Source organism: Microcaecilia unicolor, chromosome 11, assembly GCF_901765095.1.
Source record: "Microcaecilia unicolor chromosome 11, aMicUni1.1, whole genome shotgun sequence".
Taxonomy (NCBI): Eukaryota; Metazoa; Chordata; class Amphibia; order Gymnophiona; family Siphonopidae; genus Microcaecilia; species Microcaecilia unicolor.
Genome location: NC_044041.1, coordinates 68,893,407 through 68,910,995, shown reverse-complemented (window position 1 = coordinate 68,910,995; position 17,589 = coordinate 68,893,407). Strand labels below are relative to the sequence as shown.

General features: G+C 42.6%; 1 protein-coding gene across 4 annotated transcripts; it reads left to right on the top strand.

Moving 5' to 3' along the window:
* Nucleotides 1-5,695: 5,695 nt before the first annotated feature.
* On the top strand, nt 5,696-11,630 carry LOC115481108 (cold-inducible RNA-binding protein-like). Of its 4 annotated transcripts, none has more exons than XM_030220140.1 (8): nt 5,696-5,773; nt 6,129-6,244; nt 6,322-6,428; nt 6,763-6,883; nt 6,972-7,053; nt 7,255-7,316; nt 9,855-9,945; nt 10,138-11,630. In XM_030220140.1, the coding sequence occupies exons 2-7, from the start codon at nt 6,142-6,144 to the stop codon at nt 9,857-9,859; spliced, it is 480 nt and encodes a 159-aa protein (XP_030076000.1). In that variant the 5' UTR covers nt 5,696-5,773; nt 6,129-6,141; the 3' UTR covers nt 9,860-9,945; nt 10,138-11,630. The 4 variants fall into 4 exon arrangements, with proteins under 4 accessions (XP_030076000.1, XP_030075999.1, XP_030075998.1 ...); XM_030220139.1 differs by having other exon boundaries at nt 7,252-7,316; XM_030220138.1 differs by lacking the exons at nt 9,855-9,945; nt 10,138-11,630 and adding an exon at nt 7,640-8,251.
* Nucleotides 11,631-17,589: the final 5,959 nt, after the last annotated feature.

Sequence of the window (17,589 nt, the reverse complement as noted above, 5' to 3'; positions counted from 1 at the left end):
AACAACTGCTACTAGAACATAAGAGAAAACATTAGAGTGGGGGCTAGCAGACACTTGACTTTTCAAGTGTCCACCATTCCCCCCTCCCCCTGAGCCTAAGGTGTTCCCTTATTTTATAGGTCTTTTACCTTATCTGTCTTTCTCTTCCCTCTCATCTATCTATCCTTTTCTCCTATCATCTCTCACCTAGTCTTCATCTCTCCCATGTTCCAGAACAATCTTTCCCACCCTCTATCTTGCTCCTGTCATGTACAGCTACAGCTTATTTTTTTCTAAATTCCTAACATTCTGTGGTTAGTTAGCTACATCCCATTCTTCTGATGTCAGTCCCTCTTAGTACCTTCCTTATCTACTTAAATAGAAGCTTAAAATGATGTGGCAATAAACAGCAGAACAAATGTTAAAGTACATATTTCCATTCAGGCTTTATCTAATGTAATTCATATGTGTGGGTCCCTTTCCAGAAGAGCTTAAAATGTTACCATTTTTGCAATGCTGAAGGTGCACTGAGCCCCTGTACATTTCTCACATTCTCTCCTGCACTTCACACATACTTATCCAAGATCCTTGTCTTTAATCATGTCTTTAATGTTTTAAACTATGTGACAGGTCTGCACAACCCCTCTGTTTGGTTCTTCTTAGTTGTTTGTCCAGGCCCTTGGCCTGCAGAGGTTCCATGGACCTCTTCCTTTGCTATGTTTTCTGCAGTTTGTTCCAAGGTGTGTTTCACCAGTGGCAAATGATGCCTAGACAAGTACTGCCTGACATACATTATGATGGTCACAAACATCAACTAAAGAAAGGTCCAACTGAAAGAGGTTGCAGAAAAGAGAGGTGTGGAAAGAACACTAAGTACATGTGTGTCAAATGCAATACACGCTTCCATCAGAAGTGTTTGCTGTTTATCATATGATGTATTGTGTAATAAAGGTGCTTGTAGAATAGCCTAGTGGTTAGTACAGCAGACTTGGGAACTGGGTTCAATTCCCACTGCAGCTCTTTATGACTCTGGACAAGTCACTTAACCCTCCATTGCCCCAAAAATGAGGATGCTATAATGCCTTTGTATCGCTCCATGGTGCGACCGCACCTCAAATATTGTGTTCAATTCTGGTCGCCGCATCTCAAAAAAGATATAGTGGAATTAGAAAAGGTGCAGAGAAGGGCGACGAAAATGATAAAGGGGATGGGACGACTTCCCTATGAGGAAAGGCTAAAGCGGCTAGGGCTCTTCAACTTGGAGAAAAGGCGGCTGAGGGGAGATATGATAGAGGTCTTTAAAATAATGAGTGGAATTGAACGGATAGATGTGAAGCGTCTGTTCACGTTTTCCAAAAATACTAGGACTAGGGGGCATGCGATGAGGCTACAATGTAGTAAATTTAAAACGAATCGGAGAAACTTTTGCTTCACTCAACGTGTAATTAAACTCTGGAATTTGTTGCCAGAGAATATGGTAAAGGCGGTTAGCTTAGCGGAGTTTAAAAAATGTTGGACGGCTTCCTAAAGGAAAAGTCCATAGACCGTTATTAAATGGACTTGGGGAAAATCCACTATTTCTGGGATAAGCAGTATAAAATGTTTTGTACATTTTTGGGATCTTGCTGGGTATTTGTGACCTGGATTGGCCACTTTTGGAAACAGGATGCTAGGCTCGATGGACCTTAGGTCTTTCCCAGTATGGCAATACTTATGTACTTAGTTATGATAAGTACCTGTATATAATATGTAAACTACTTTGATTGTAACCTCAGAAAAGCAGTATATCAAGTCCCATCCCCTTTCCTTTTCTCCTTGATGCACATACACTTGTTATTATGTCAAATGATGTTTCATACTTTCCATATGCATTAACTTTCTAGTTTTAATACTATGTAAACATCTTACTTTGTATACATAGAGACAGCACCTTATGAGCCGTGTTCTTAAAAAGAACCATATAAACCGTGTTCTTAAAATCAACACAACTATTTTCTCTGTTAAAAAGGAAGTTTCTTTAAAAATAAAAATGTACAGTATGATTGAAGCACATTGCTGGTACATCATTGTTCTCAGTTATGGTGAATAACTTGGTTACAGACAAGTTTTAATCCAATTTGGGTTAAATTTGCAAATGATGTTATTGTTAGCTGCTGTGGCCTGTGCACAGAAACAACAGGGTATCGAGAATTTTAATAACATAAACATAAGGACCCACCAATTTTTACCTCCACAATTATATAACACCTGCCCCTCACCCCCATCATCCCTTCTCTCATTCTGTACTTCCACCTTATGACCTGCAGTTTTAAAAATACCCACACACCCTCTCTTATGGGTCTGATGATTTGCTCCAGGAACTGATAGGGATAATATTTAGGTTATAGGATTCTTTCATCTGTCTTTTGGAGTTGTGTCTCCTGCCAGAACAGAATGTCAACCTGTAATATTTTAGCTTCTTTGATAACTCATCCTTTTAATCTGAGAATTAAGACCCTTCACATTCCATAATACTTTTACAAAATTATCTCCCATGGCCCCACAAAATATCCCCCCTGTCTTCCTGAGAGCCAACCTCCTCCCTCCTCTTACCCTATATATCCAATCCTCATGTCCTCCCATCCTCCCTACACCCCTCCCACTCTGATACTGCCTATCCTGTAGGTCAATACTCAAATATCTCCCAGTGATTAACTGCTCATATCCATAACAAACAAGTTCTTAGTTTAGTAATTTCAATTTCAGAGTGGAAAAAAATTAGTACCATCAGAGGTGGAAAAATGCAACCATGCAGCAACAATACAGCTTACTGCTCGCCAGTAATCATTATCAGTCTTTTTTTTTCCACTTTTTTGGTTTTTCATATATCTCAAAGCAATATCATTTATCTTCCTCTTATGCTTCACTATACTAATAATTATATTCAAATGTACTTAACTTCATCAATTGAACAAACGGACTCACTGCCAACATGGACAGTGTTTCCATAACTTCTTCAGGGAAGCGGCCCATATATCATGTAAGCTCAATCTTCATTCAAATTTTGCTCAAAGCAAGATTGAGCTTATATGATATACGGAAACACTGGCTATGTTGGCAATGGGTCCATTGGTTCAATTGATGAAGTTAAGTATATTTGAATATAATTATTAACACAATTGAGACATAAGAAGATAAATGATATTGCTTTGAGATATATGAAAAAAAATTGGAAAAAGGACTGATGATGATTACTGGCAAGCAGTAAGCAGCATTGTTGCTGCACGCTTGAGTTGTTCTGCCTCTGATGGTCCTAATTTTTTTCATTCTGAAACTGAAATTATCTTTGTTAGTTATGGATATGAGCAGTTAATTGATGAGAGATATTTGAGTTTTGCACGAGTTTCCCCACGCTGAAGGTTCAGGTCCTTTGTAAACAGATTTCCTGTAGGTCAGCATAATGGAAGACAATGACCAACCACCCCCCATTCCTGAGTCCCCTTGCACTCCCAAGAAATAAGAAATAAGCAATAAGAAAGAAAAGACCTCCTTCTGATCCCCACAAACACTCCCAAATACTCCCCTATCCCAACTTCTTCTTTCCTCAACCACTGTCCATTCACCATTATCCCAGAACCCCTCCCCCCCATTGTTATTCATACCCCAAGCCCATTACTCTATTTCATGCTATGATCTCTATAATGGTAAAAGCAGACCTAGATGCAATAAAATCAATCTAGTGCATCCTCCACATGTCTTCATGTCACTGCACTTCAGCGGTGCTCTATTTCCATACTGTCCGTTCATTTCTGCTGGTGGCGCGGTCTTTTTTCACCTTTTGTCATTTCCCTCCTGCAGAATTGTCTAGTTCTTGAGAATGGGTTAGCTCAGCATCGCCTTCTAGGCCTAGGTCCCTCATTGTACTCCAGGCCTCCTCTACCAATCACACAGTTTTATGCACTGTCCCACCAGTAAAGGTTAACCTGAAAGGGAAAACCCATCTATATTTCACTGTGCCTTTTTTGCGGTTGCCACCTGAAACTCTCTCTTCTTTTTCAAGGCAGTATAAGCACAGAAATATCTTCCAAGAGGATTTTACATTTTCTTCACATTATAGCTGTGATGAAACTGTGGGTTTTCCATATTTCTTGAAGTGTATTTCTCTAGTCTGCCCAGCAGGTGGTGCATCTTTATGTTTAAAGCTGTTACAGAGAAATGACTGTTCCTTCTCAGAACACAGAGAAGTAACCTGCAGTGATGTGCGCAGCTACTTTTAAAATTTGCTGTTCTGGGCTCTGATTGGCCTAGGAGCTCAAATTCAGCCAGGATGTACTAGCTTTTTCCCTAGTCTCTCAGACTGGGAGGGAAGCGAGAAAGATCTCTGCACTGAGACCCTGTGAGAAGTTATACACCACTGAAGCACTGAAAAAAAAGGTGTCATTTTGCAATGAGCTGCACTGCCATGATTTTAACATGATTCTCTTTGGATCAGAATAATTTCATTCGTTAACCAATCTGATAGGATGTAAGCAAAGATGGAACATACAGATAAAATAGAGTAACAAGGACTGAGTTCGATTCCCACTTCAGGCACAGGCAGCTCCTTGTGACTCTGGGCAAGTCACTTAACCCTCCATTGCCCCATGTAAGCCGCATTGAGCCTGCCATGAGTGGGAAAGCGCGGGGTACAAATGTAACAAAAAATAAATAAAAATAATAATTTAGAGAAAGTTGAACATGAAGTTAGAAAGGTGAATGACTATACTCCCAGCTACTGTAAAAGTTGATATGCTCTGTGGTGGTGAGGCAAGTAAGTATGTGGGTCTACTGCATAATAAGTAAGGGTATCCTGTTGGTCTGTAGGGTGAGGGCATTGTTTGGGTCCATATAACCGGCTCTGGGACATGAGGGCACCCTGTTGGCCTGTGTAACATATTCTGGGGGCTTAGGGGAATACGTGGGTCTGTATAACACGTTAGATGGGGGGTGAGGCAGTATGTGGATCTGTGTAGTGTAGGCAATATGTGGTTCTGTGTAATACCCTCTAAAAGGAGGCTGTCTGGTAGCGCTATACAAATGATTTTTAGTAGTAGTGGGTCTGTGTAACTCATGGGGGGGGGGGGGGTGAAGCCAGTACGTGGATCTATGTAACAGACACACTTTGTGGAGGGGGGGGGGGTATGTGGGTCTGTGCAACACTCTAGGGTGAGGAGTATGTGGGTCTGTGTAATGCTAGGTAGTAAAGGCAGTGTGTGGGTCTGTGGGGTGTGGGCACCGGGCGGGCCTGTGTAATCCTCAGAGGATGAAGACAATGTCCACGTAAGAAACGCTGTATCGACGCGAACACCCCACTTTTAACGGCCGCCTTGACTAGAGCTTTAAGGTATGAGGGGACAGTGGAGCCTTCTATAACGGCACTTGGAGCGCGAGGTGGGCGTGGGCAGGAAGGATACCCGAAAGAGCTACCAGCAGCCTTTTACCTATTCACCCATGACAAGGAAATGCTCCGCGCGCATTTCGCTTTTGTCTACTGTAAAGGCCAGAGAAAGCTCCCATCCCCCATCCCATCATGAACCCGACCCCTCACTACCAGCACAGCACACCACACCACCACCCACTTATTCGTATTCATTGATAGTAAGCGGCTACTTCTGTCTCTCATTGGTTGAAGAGAAAAGATTGTCTCGCGACATATTGACGAGATGGGCGGAGCGAAGAATGCTATATAAGGAACTCCGCAACAATTAACCGCCCTCTTTTTATCTACAGTTCGAGGCTGAGTGTGTGTTTTTGCTGTTCTCAAGCATTGTCTAAGGTAACCTCGTTAGGACGTGGGGGATTTGGTTGTGGGTAGGAGCGGGAATATTTTATCGGAGGGAAAGGACGTGGGTTGTAGAAAAAAAATATTAAAGGTGTAAACACCGAGCGAGTCCCACCATCTTTGTAAGCCAAAGATTTCTCTTAATGGGCAGCCGTGTTCTTTCACGGTGAAGCTTTGTTTTATCATTTTGATGGTTGCAAAACTGTGTCGGTTAGTGTGTGAGTCGTAAAATGGCGCCTGTTTGCGGAAATCCCGGACTAAGATGGCACTGGGCGGGAGGTCACGTGGTATGGATAATGGGCGCTGGCTTATGCATGCGCATTTCTAATTACTTTGTCTTTCAATGCAGAGGCCTGGTAACTATGGCGTCAAACGAAGGAAAACTCTTTATAGGTGGCTTGAGTTTTGATACGAATGAGCAGTCGTTGGAACAGGTGTTCTGCAAATATGGACAAATTTCTGAAGGTAAGTTTGTACAGTGATAGTTAAAGTCGGCTTTTTTTTTAAGTATTAGGTTAACTTATCTTTTTTTTTTTTTTTAGTGGTTGTGGTTAAAGATAGAGAAACACAGAAATCCCGTGGGTTTGGCTTCGTCACATACGAAAATGCAGATGATGCAAAAGATGCTTTGATGGCTATGAATGGAAAGGTATGGAGAATGCTGGATTTCACTTTAAAGTGGCATTTTAAAATTCAAGCTGTATAGTGTTTAAGAGCACTTTAAAAACTTCTTGACCTTTTGAACTGGTGAGCTCAGTTTAGTTTTATAGTGTACACACGTGCTAGTTTACAGAACAGTGGTTTTATAAAACTAGCATGTATGCACAAAACAATTTTAGCTTCACCAGTTTCATAAGTACAGATGTATAGGTAAATGTTTAGTGTGACCACTTCTATAAGAAAGCTGATGGGTGTTACCTGTTTTACCTGTGTTTAGGTTACTGCAGCAGTACTTATAGGTCAACTATTTATTATAATTCTAGACACTTGATGGTCGTCAAATCAGAGTGGACCAGGCAGGTCAGTCTTCAGACAACAGAAATCGTGGTTACAGAGGTGGCTCTTCTGGAGGTAGAGGCTTTTTCCGTGGTGGTAGGGGAAGAGGTGAGTTTGAGGCTGTTCTGAATATCAAGATTACAGTAACTATATACAATTTTGATTAACAGTAACAAAGTACTAATGCTTTCCTTAGGTGGAGACAGAGGTTATGGAAGTAGCCGGTTTGAATCTAGAAGTGGAGGCTATGGTGGTGGATCCAGAGAATACTATGGAAGGTAACTTTGTGTAGTGAACACTATTGCTTGATGTACTATAACTCCAAAAATAGTCGAGAGCAACTTTGTTACAAATTGGGTGAAGTTAAATTTGTAATTTGTACTAAAGCTGTAACTTAAAAGTAAATCATTTTTACTAGAAACTTGGAATCTGAGGTTACACTACTTATTTTATAAATGTTGACTTTTTTCCCCCAGTAGGAACCAAGGGGGCTATGGTGATCGTTCAGGAGGTTCATATAGAGACAGCTATGATAGTTATGGTAAGTATATAGCTAAAGTGGCATCTTGGTTGGGGATACTTGCCCATAAACTTGGCCTTGTACTGAAGGCTAGGAATAACCCAAGTTTCAATAAACGCCTGCATTCTGCCCATAAGGGTCTTGAAACATTTAAAGCCTTGTTATAATGCATGAGTACAGATCTGTTTCAAAACACATTTCAAGATGTCCAAATTTGCAAAATAAGCTGGGAAGGGGACAACTAAAATGAAGTGAAACTTTTTCAGATAAAACTAGGAGTTGAATGCTGGAACTTGTAACTATGCTTCGGTGCCTTTACAATTCTGCCTGCTTCTTGTCCTCAGCTACACACGAGTAAAAATCCTTCCTGGCTCAAGATCGTCCTTCCAATGGCTGTGTTTATAAAGATTTTTGGAGCTGCGCTGAATCGTTGTGTAGTACATCCTACTTGTAATTCTTTGTTTGTAGTAACTGTTCTGATGTTAAGCACAGCCTGACAGCTTCTGACTTTTTGGAGTTTTCCTTAAGAAAGCTCCTTATTGAGTACCTTAGTTTTAAAAAACACTTCAGTTTTTCCTTTTGTCTGAAGGACATTAATTCAGTGTTGACTGGAAGCTGAACAAGCTGTGGATTTTTTTTTTAAGTATTTATACCTCTTGACTTTTATAGAATTTCTCTAGTGTAGCAAGGTGGAATTTGGAGTGTGTACATGAGAAAGCAAACCACCTTGATATTTTAAAGAGAAATTACTTGTATATGTTCAGGCTGCAAAATACTTTTTTTTACTGTGTAACTTGCCCAGAGATAGGCTGAAGACTTTCTATTAAAGTTCTGAAATGTTAGTCCATTTTGCTGGAAGAAAAGATTTGGTTTGTAACGAAGTGATTTAAGGAATTCCTGTATTCAGTATTTTCTTCGGCTTCACGAAGCCTATTAAAAGACCATCTGAAACAAAACTTTTTTTTCCTGAAAATTACATCTCATGCACAACACTGTTCTCATGCTTAAACTTGGAAACTGAGAAGTTAGCCATAGTAACTGTAACTTGTCCCAGATAATCAGTTAAGATATTAGTACTTATTCTAAGTCGGGAAGAATGAATTCAGCTTTACCCTTTTTTGTTTATCCCAATTATTAAAATGACTTGGGAGGAGGGGGGGGGGGAAGGATCCACTGCTTGCTTCTAGGATAAGCAGCATAAAATGGTTTGTACTGTTTTGGGATCTTGCCAGGTACTTGTGACCTGGATTGGCCACTGTTGGAAACAGGATTCTGGGCTTGATGGACTTTGTCTGTCCCAGTATGGCAATAGTTATGTAACTGAACAAAACTTTGCCATCCCTGTCTCATAAGCAGGGGGAAAAATTCCAAAACTTTAATCATATCTATGGGCATACAGCTGAAAGCTTTATAGTAATAGGAGTGTGGGGACAGGCCAGTATTAAATCTGCCCCTTAGTGCTGTTCAATGACAAGTGACTAAATAAAACATGAAAAAACACAAGCATTTTAAGTACGTAAAACCCAATATTCAGCTGGCAGCAGTTAGCACGTTGCTGGCAACTTCTTTATCCTTGAATATTTAAGGATGGGCCATTTGAGTTTTGGCATTGAATATTTGAGCATACACCAGACAAAACTTGGCCAGTTCCTAGAACTATAAATAGGACCACATAAAATACAATCCTATTTTTGTGATGGTCCTTGACTAGAGGAGTGCCAACTGTGCTCTGGAATGCTAACATAGTTCCAGTTTGGGTTCTAACAGGCATTTTTAGTGGCACTTGTTAAGTGCTACTGAAAATTTCTAGTTAGCCTGGACAAGCAATTTAAACAGCTCCTGGCAGTTTAAATTGTTTTAAATATTGGGCCCATAGAGTATTCTAAGGGAATGGACCAAATTAACTTGGTTCAGAATCTCTTAGTAAGAGCATAAGACTGAATTGGTAGTTGGGTTTGTTGATGCCTTAAACTTCTAAGAATCCTCTGCTAGCATATGGAAAACAGCAGTGTCCTTGGCGAAAAAAGAAGTGTTGTGCCTCCAGTGAGACTTCTGAGACGAAAGCTGCTCTTGGCTAGTTCATATGTTGGAATAGTCCTGTAAATTCGAGGTAACTCTTTTGCTCATGTCCACATCTTTTGAGCTCATTTTCAGTCTAGTGTGCCTGTGAAATGCTCTTTGGCTAAATTCAGACTTAAAACCATGGTTTATGCAATTATGCCATTCATCATAGAGTAACAATTCTTGTGCTACCATCTTTCTAGTAGGAGCATTAGCAGACTTTTTGGGGGATAGTGTACAGAATGAGTGAATTTTATCCTTGTGCTCATCTACAGAGAATCTTAATATAGCTGATAACTGCAGCCAATAAGCATAAATGTTAACATTGCTTCTTTTGAAGCAACGCTACCAATTTGTATGAAAAAAAAAATCAGCTGGGGGACAAATAGTCAAAATAAGTGCCCCAAATTTGAAGTGTACCAGTGGAAGTTCTTAATCTTCAAGGGGAGGGTTAAGTGTGAGGTCAGTGCTCTGCTTAATATATTTCTGTTTTGGCAGATTGATAGGTGCAGATTGTGGTCTAAAGCCTAGCTGTGGTCTGAAGCCTAACTCTGGGATGTCAGTTGAAGCTAAAGAAGCTGGCTTACAGGTAAATTCCTTTATAGAGATCATATGGACCATACTGATTCTGTTGCTCTTTTGATCTATTCGTTTCCTCATAAAAATTACCTGTGTAAAATGGTACAGCTAATCACTGAACAATAAACATGAAAAACATAATTACCACTTTGTAGGAGATTTTGTGCTGCATTTGTCATGAAGTGCTTTTGTTTTCTAACAGGTTGTGTGTATACAAGCACTTGGGAGCGTTCACTGTTTGCTGGAAGGTTTGACATCAATGGAAGATGCACATCTGTTTCAAAATGTTTGCAAGTTATTGATGTCAGTCTTAAAGATTAATGATCTAGTATTTTATATTTGAATTGTGTGGTTCTGGTATATCTGTCTTTTGCTGAGTAGTTCAAATTTCTGCAGAAAGTCTTGTAGTACTTTATCATTCCCATTCACAAAATGGGAATGGGATGACATCAAGATGTCAAGGCAAATTTATTGTGTAATTACAGTATTCTAAAATTTTCCTAACATTATGTAGAATTTCATCGGTAATTGGACAAAATATAAGCTTTGTTATAAAAAAAAAAAAAACTGCCTGGCGAAAGGGATGTGTGTGTATATAACTTGCTATTTCTTTGCTTGTTCCAAACTAAGATTAGGTGTAGCGCACACTACCATTCAGATAATAGTGCTTATTTGGATAAAGCAAGCTACTTTTTACTTTTTATACATTTCAAATAGTTTATGTAGGTTTTAGCTACGTATTCAGTTAAAAGCAAAAATTCTAAACTATATGAACAAAAGGATTAGGAAAAGAGTTAATGGCTTCAGAGGAGGGGCTGACTGGCTGGCCCACTTCATCTTTATCTGTATAATACATGCCTCCAGGTGTGAGCTTAGTGGCAGGTACATATTCCAGTATAGCATCTTTTAAGCACTGGCAACTGGTGCAAGGATCTAAGGCAGTGGGCTTTTGTTTTTCCAGTTGCTGGTTTATAGCTATAAGGACTTGCTGCTGCTAAAGGTACAACTTATGGTAATGCTGACTTCCCCCCCCCCCCCCCCCCTTTTAAAGGATGTAAGAAATTAAAGCATTAAATAAAAAAAAAAGTCCCAGGGTATTTTGGTCTTGGAGAGTAGAAGGGCCATACACTGATACATAAGTACTCTCCTACCTTAAGTCTGCAAGCACTTAGTGCCTCTGCTCATGTTTTTAGTAAGGAGTTTGGCCCTTTAATAACTGTTCTGTACTTACCATCCTACATCCTCTAAACATGACAATATAGCAGTTAGTTCATCCTGGTCTTGTTAAATGCAGCTACCTCTACTTCAGGAATTGGGCGAAAGCCTGGCTGTTCTCCCAAGCCTTTAATCCATTACATAGGGTGACTGTCTATACATGAGTTCTGTACCTGGACTAGGTTGCTACTCATATGCTGTAAAATACGTTTCTTCCTCTTATGTTTAAACATTTTTTTATTGATATTTTGAAAGTAGCCAACAAGCTCTACAAATCGCATATTAGAGCCAAATCTTCTAAACATGAACATAACATATACCATCAACAGTTTGACTTTTCCTTCCCACCCCTAACCCTCCCTTTCCTCCACTTCTAATTATAAACAATTTTATTGATGACACATAAACAGCCACCCAATTCACTATACACTGAATAAGAGACAGCATGCTAAGTACAAATGAAGTACTAGGTTTGTCATCTAGCGCTGTTTGACTATTCCTTCCTTCCTCTTAACTATACAAAGATCTTGCCTTGTTTAGCCAACCATCAAATTATCCCAACACTCAGTTCTATCATATCTGTTCTTGGGCCCTCAGCTATAGCTATATGGTAAACTATGCTAAAAACTTTAGGCATATCTGTTGAATGTTCTAATGCATACTTGTTAGAATTTATAGAAACATGGCAGATGAGGGCCAAATGGCCCATCTAGTCTGCTCCTCCTTGGTAGCCACTAAACTCCTTTTTCTAAGGGATTGCACATGCCTGTGCTATACTTGTTGCCATATAATTTAGCATGTTTGCTTTTAACTGAATATGTAGTTAAAAACCTACATAAACTAATTTGAAAAGGCCAATCACTACTTTTCACACTTATATAGGTATGCACTAAGATCTAAATGTTGTGTGCTACCTCCTAACCTTAGTTTGGACCATGCAGTTTTAGGTATAGCATGAGTATTATGCTAACACTGTATATTTCTTGAATTCCAGTGTTATTACATGTGTATTTTTATACTATTTCACAGTAATGTTTTAATTTGCTGTTTTCAACATTTATTGTATTTAGTTCAGTCTTGGTTATATTATATTTATTAAACTACCCTACCTGATGTACACTGCCTTGGGTGAATCTTTTCATAAAAGTGGTTAATAGACCCCAGTAAATTAAACTATTCGTACTTGTTTATAATCTACTTAGGAACCTGATTATGATCTGTACAATATACTGCTGGACAGACATCTTAGTTCTGTTTGGCTATAATTTCAACAGAGGAAAACGTGTGTAGTGATATTAGAGCTAGAGAAAAAGGTAGGGAAACAAGCTGTCCTAAACCTGGTTATGGCTTATAAATCCAAATTCCATCCAAAGTATTTAGCTGTTTTCAAGATTAAAGATCTTTTCTGCCTAAGCCCCTGTCTCCTCCCTTCAGTGGTGTAGGCTGACTGTTGCTCTTTCATGCGAGCTCCTGCTTCTAGATCAAACTGCTACCTGCATCCTAAACCTCTCCCCAAGCTGTCATTGTGCCCAAATCAGCAAACACTACAACCTTGCAGACATATTGCCAAGAAAAAGCTAGTCATGAAAGCATTCTCATCTGGCTGATTTCTCCCAGGCCCTATTATCTTCCAGAAGCTCTTTTTTTCTGGAAGATTAATGGGGGGAAGGTAGGAACAGTAGTTGGTGATGCAATCTTATGGAGCTAAGGTGCTGGAGCTCTCCCTTAGCTATTTTTGAATTCCTCATTGTTGAGGGGATTCTCACATTAATGGGCATATGCTCAAAACTCTGGTACTATTCTAAATAGCAGTGGAAAAATAACACCAGCTCAGCAGGGTGAAGGAACTGTCTAATCCTTAATGCTAATGAGATGCAAATGTAGGCATGCTCATAGGGTTGAACATTAGGGAGTTCCGGTGGGAAGGTAGTGTCTGGTGCAGGTGTTCCAGAGGGACGGAGGAAGTATTGCAGACTCATGTGGATTGTAAGTAGTTCTCCTACATGTCTGCCAGATTTCAGCTGTTCTGTTCCATTTTTCTGTCTAACTTTACCCCTCCCCTGACATTTCCTGTTTCAGTACAGCCTGAGGCAATTTTGTTGGGATAGGTATTTGCATATCCTCAGCTAGTCCCCTGACTGCTTCGGTGTGTGACTCACTCACTTTATAATTTTGCTTTTGAGTGTAAGGGATAGGTTTTCTCCCAAAGGGAAGCCTGTTCAAGCTGCGAGGCCACCAGCAACACTGGTTTCCCTATTCCTCTTCATGGCTTACACAACCCTAACTCCAGCTTTGAGCTGGTGTAGTGCTGAGGGTGGAAAGAGTGCCCTTGTTTGGCATGCTGTCTGAGCATTAGTGAGGAATAGGGAGTGACAGCATGCAGTTACATGATCATTGCCCTGTGACATGACAAGCTTGTTTCATGTGCTTGTCAGCTTTCAGCATTCTGTGCTAGTAAATGCAGGTGCTAGAGGCCTTTAGGAGCTTAACAAAGCTCGCCACTGAGGAGTGCGGTCAGCTGCCCCTTCCCGTGGGGGGGGGGGGGGGGCTTTAAAAAAAGGGAACAAAATCACTTTTACAGCTGACATTCACCACTGCACCAAGGGGGCTCTCGCATGTCCAACCTAGAGAGTTACACAGGGACAGAAATCTAACCCATCTCTGCCAGAAGTAATAGTGTGCCCAGCCCTTGCTGTACGCGCAGTCATCTTGACATCCCCTCCCACCCCACCCCAAGAAAGCCAGATTCTACAAGCAGTAAAAATACTAGTAAAAGTAACAATCATTTTCTTCAGTACTCTACTAAGTTAACAGATGAACATATCAGCACAGGACCAAAAGCAGTCCAAATTCCAAAACAAGTAGTCCGAAGCAACACAGTTTACACCGAATTCAACTACCCTTATCATTCACCTTTGGGCTTAAAAAGCAAAACCATGTACATGGAAGGGCTGGATAAATGAATTAAAGCAAATGCCTGTAATACTTGGTAGCAATAATAAAACGGTGCTGGAATATAAAATGAGTGGAGTGGAATGGATAGCAGTGAATCGCTTGTTTACGCTTTCTAAAAATACTAGCACTAGGGGGCACACAATGAAGCTACAAAGTTGTAAATTTAAAACAAACTGGAGAAAATTTCTTTACCCAATATGTAATTCCATAGCGTCCCCCAGATCAATCCATAACCTTGTGGGTTATGTCCCTCTAGCAGCAGGAAGAGATAGAGAACCTCTGACGTTTGCTATATGTGGACCTATGCAGCCAAGTAAACCTCAGTATTTGAGGGGCAGGTGTTTGTGGGGGCTGGAGAGCAGCGTCGGGGGGGGGGGGGGGGGGGGGGGGAGTGTCGTGCCGCTGTCAGCCCACAGTGGCTGTTCAGTGTGATGGGGATTCCCCTCAGGCGTCCGGTGAGTTGGAAGCGCAGGGGATAGTTTCGGCGGTTTCTTCAGGGCAGTTAGTGCAGCGTGTGTTGGCGGGCGCCATTTTTTCCCCTCAGGCGTGACCCGTTCTGCACGTGGGGGTTGACAAGGCACAGTGTGCTTCTGTAACACAGGCTTCAATGGAGGAAAGCAATTTAGAGGGAGCAGGGTAGTCCCTGTTCAGTCAGTTCTTTTCCCTACCCCCCCCCCCCCCCCCCGGGATTTTGTTTTATTAATGCACAATGCCTTTCTGAAGAAATCAGGAGCTTCTCTTCAGGCAGCCCTGTCTCTTCCTCAGCAAACTTCGGTTGCTGCAGCCTCTCTTTCCTGCCCAAACGTCCCCGGGTGGACATTTTGGATCTCGAGGAGCTATCTGACACAGATGGCCCGGTTTTGTCTCCGGGCTCTCCCTCAAAATCATGTGATTTGGCAGATGGCCCCCTGCCTTCTGAGGAGGGAAATGACCCGAAGGCTTGCCACCTTTTTTGCAGGGAAGATGTTCTCTCCCTGATTAGGGCTTTTGAGGTTTTGGCCATTTCACCCCCTGAATCGTCTGGGGGAACAGGTCCGGTGCCCTCTATTATGTCTGGCACCAAATGTCCACCTCGTTCCTTTCATTTCCATTAGGCCATGAAAATCCTTATTTTGGCGCAGTGGGATATACCAGACAGTGGGCTTAAGGTTGCTAGAGCTATGTTGCGTCTTTACGCTCTGCCTGCTGCTGACTTAGACTTGCTGAAGGTTCCTACGGTGGATTCATTAATCACAGCGGTCACTAAGAAAACCACTCTCCCTGTGGAGGGTGGCATGGCGCTCAAGCACCCTCAGGATCGTAAGTTGGGGACTTGCTTGAAGCTGGGCTTTGAAGTAGTTGCCGTTTCCCTGCAAGCTTCAGTTTGTGGCTCCTATGCAGTGAGGGCATGCTTATCGTGGGTACAAAAAGCCTCCTCTGGAGGACCTCATGGCTGTTTTGCCGGCCTTAGAGTCCGGTTTAGCCATCCTTGCATATCTTCTTTGATCTTTTGAGGGCTTCGGCGAAAGAGGTTTCCCTAGTGGTCACCGTGCATCGCTGGCTGCGGTTGCGACATTGGGCTGCAGACGTGGCCTCTTAAGTCTGGCAAGGCTTCCTTTTAGGGGAAAGCTTTTGTTTGGGACAGACCTAGAACAGATTGTGAAGGGCCTCGGTGACTAAGGGTCAGCGCCTCCCGGAGGACAGGTCCAAATTTGTGCGACCGGCAAGACCTAGACCTAAGTTTAGGGATACACATGATTACCGTCTAGGTCGCAGGGCCTCTTTTCAGAGAGCAAGGTCTTTGAGACCTCAGCCATTTCAAGGTGACAGGCGCGAGCCGTTCTTTCCAGTAACAGAAACCAATCCGCTGCCAGGTTTGCCCAATGATGGGGCCCTGGTCCATCTCCAGCTGGTTATTGAGGGCAGGCTGCCCGTATTCCTGGTGGAGTGGACCAGCGTAACATCCAAGGGATGGGTCTTGGAGGTTATCAGAGACGGCTGCAAGTTGGAATTGGCTTGTCCGATGATAAAGACTCGTTTCTGGAATCTCCTTGCAAATCTCCCGCCAAGGTGCGGGCAGTTCGTCACACCCTCCTCAAATTACAATGACTGGAAGCAGTCCAAGCTGTACCCCCAGAAGAAAGAGGGTGAGGTCGATACTCCATTTATTTTGTGGCACCAAAAAAGGGCGGTTCTTGGCGACCTGTCCTAGATCTCAAGTGTGTCAACAGGTCCTTACGAGTTCAGCATTTCCGCATGAAAACCCTCCACTCGGTGATCACAGCGGTACAGCCAGGGGAGTTTAGAGGCCTATTTACACATTCCAATTTGGCCTCCCCACAGGTGTTTTTCTTCGCTTTGCAGTGCTCGGTCGTCATTTTCAATTCAAAGCGATGCCCTTTGGCTTAGCCACAGCACCTCAGACTTTTTCCATGGTCCTTGTCGTAGTGGCAGCCTATCTCAGGAAGGGATTCAAGTCCATCCTTATGTAGACGAGTGGCTTGTGCGGGCGTCTTCTTTCAAGGACAGTTGAGGGGCAACCGACAGAGTGGTCGGGTTGCTTAACTCGCTTTGTTGGGTGATCAGCTTCCCAACGTGCAGCCTTACGCCCTCCCAGAGTGTGCTTCGATACCCGAACAGGGATAGTTTCTCTTCCTTCAGCTCGAGCACAGCAGTTGCAGGGTCAGTTGCAAGCTCTGTTCCAAACTCCGAACCTGCGGACTTGGGACTATGTACAAGTTCTGGGTTCCATGACCTCCATCTTGGATGTCGTAAAGTGGGCTAGTGCTCACATGTGCCCCCTGCAGTGGCACCGTCTGAACCGTTGGTCTCCTCTCTCGGAGGATTACAACGTTCGGGTGCCATGTTTGACCCATCTGCATGCAATCATGCACTGGTGGTTCATTCAAAAGAATCTGATGTCGGGACATTCCTTTGCAAACCCCAGAATGGAAGAGCGTGACCATGGGATGCGTCACTGTCTGGTTGGGGGGCTCATTCAACAGACGGCCCAGGGCATTTGGACCTCGACGGAGGTGTCTTGGTCCATCAACCGCTTGAGGCCCAGGGCATTTGGACTTCGACGGAGGTGTCTTGGTCCATCAACCGCTTGAGTTGTGAGCGATTTGTCGGGCAGCCCTGATTTGCCGTTGGGCAGATAATCATCTCTTTCTTGACGGCGGCTCATATAACCGGTTCACAGAATGTGCAAGCAGACTTTCTCAGTCAACACCAGTTGGAGCCGGGGGAGTGGACACTTTCCCCTCTGGCCTTCGATCAGCTGCCTGTTGGGGGATGCTGGTGATGGACTTAATAGCCACCGCATTCAATATGAAGGTTCCCGTTTCTTCAGCAGGGGAAGAGAGCTGGGTTCAGAAGGCATCAATGCTCTTCTACAACCTGTGCCTTTCCCCCATGGCTTATGGTGGGCAGGTTTCTGACTCGCCAGTCATCCTGGTGGCCCCGGATTGGCCCAGAAGTCCCTGGTACGTGGCTATTGTCAGGC

Coding starts and splice junctions, on each gene's coding strand:
- LOC115481108 (XM_030220137.1), top strand. CDS start 6,142: ATGGCGTCAAACGAAGGAAAACTCTTTATAGGTGGCTTGAGTTTTGAT. Junction 6,245..6,321: donor ATATGGACAAATTTCTGAAG/GTAAGTTTGTAC, acceptor TTTTTTTTTTAG/TGGTTGTGGTTAAAGATAGA. Junction 7,054..7,251: donor TCCAGAGAATACTATGGAAG/GTAACTTTGTGT, acceptor TTTTTCCCCCAG/TAGGAACCAAGGGGGCTATG.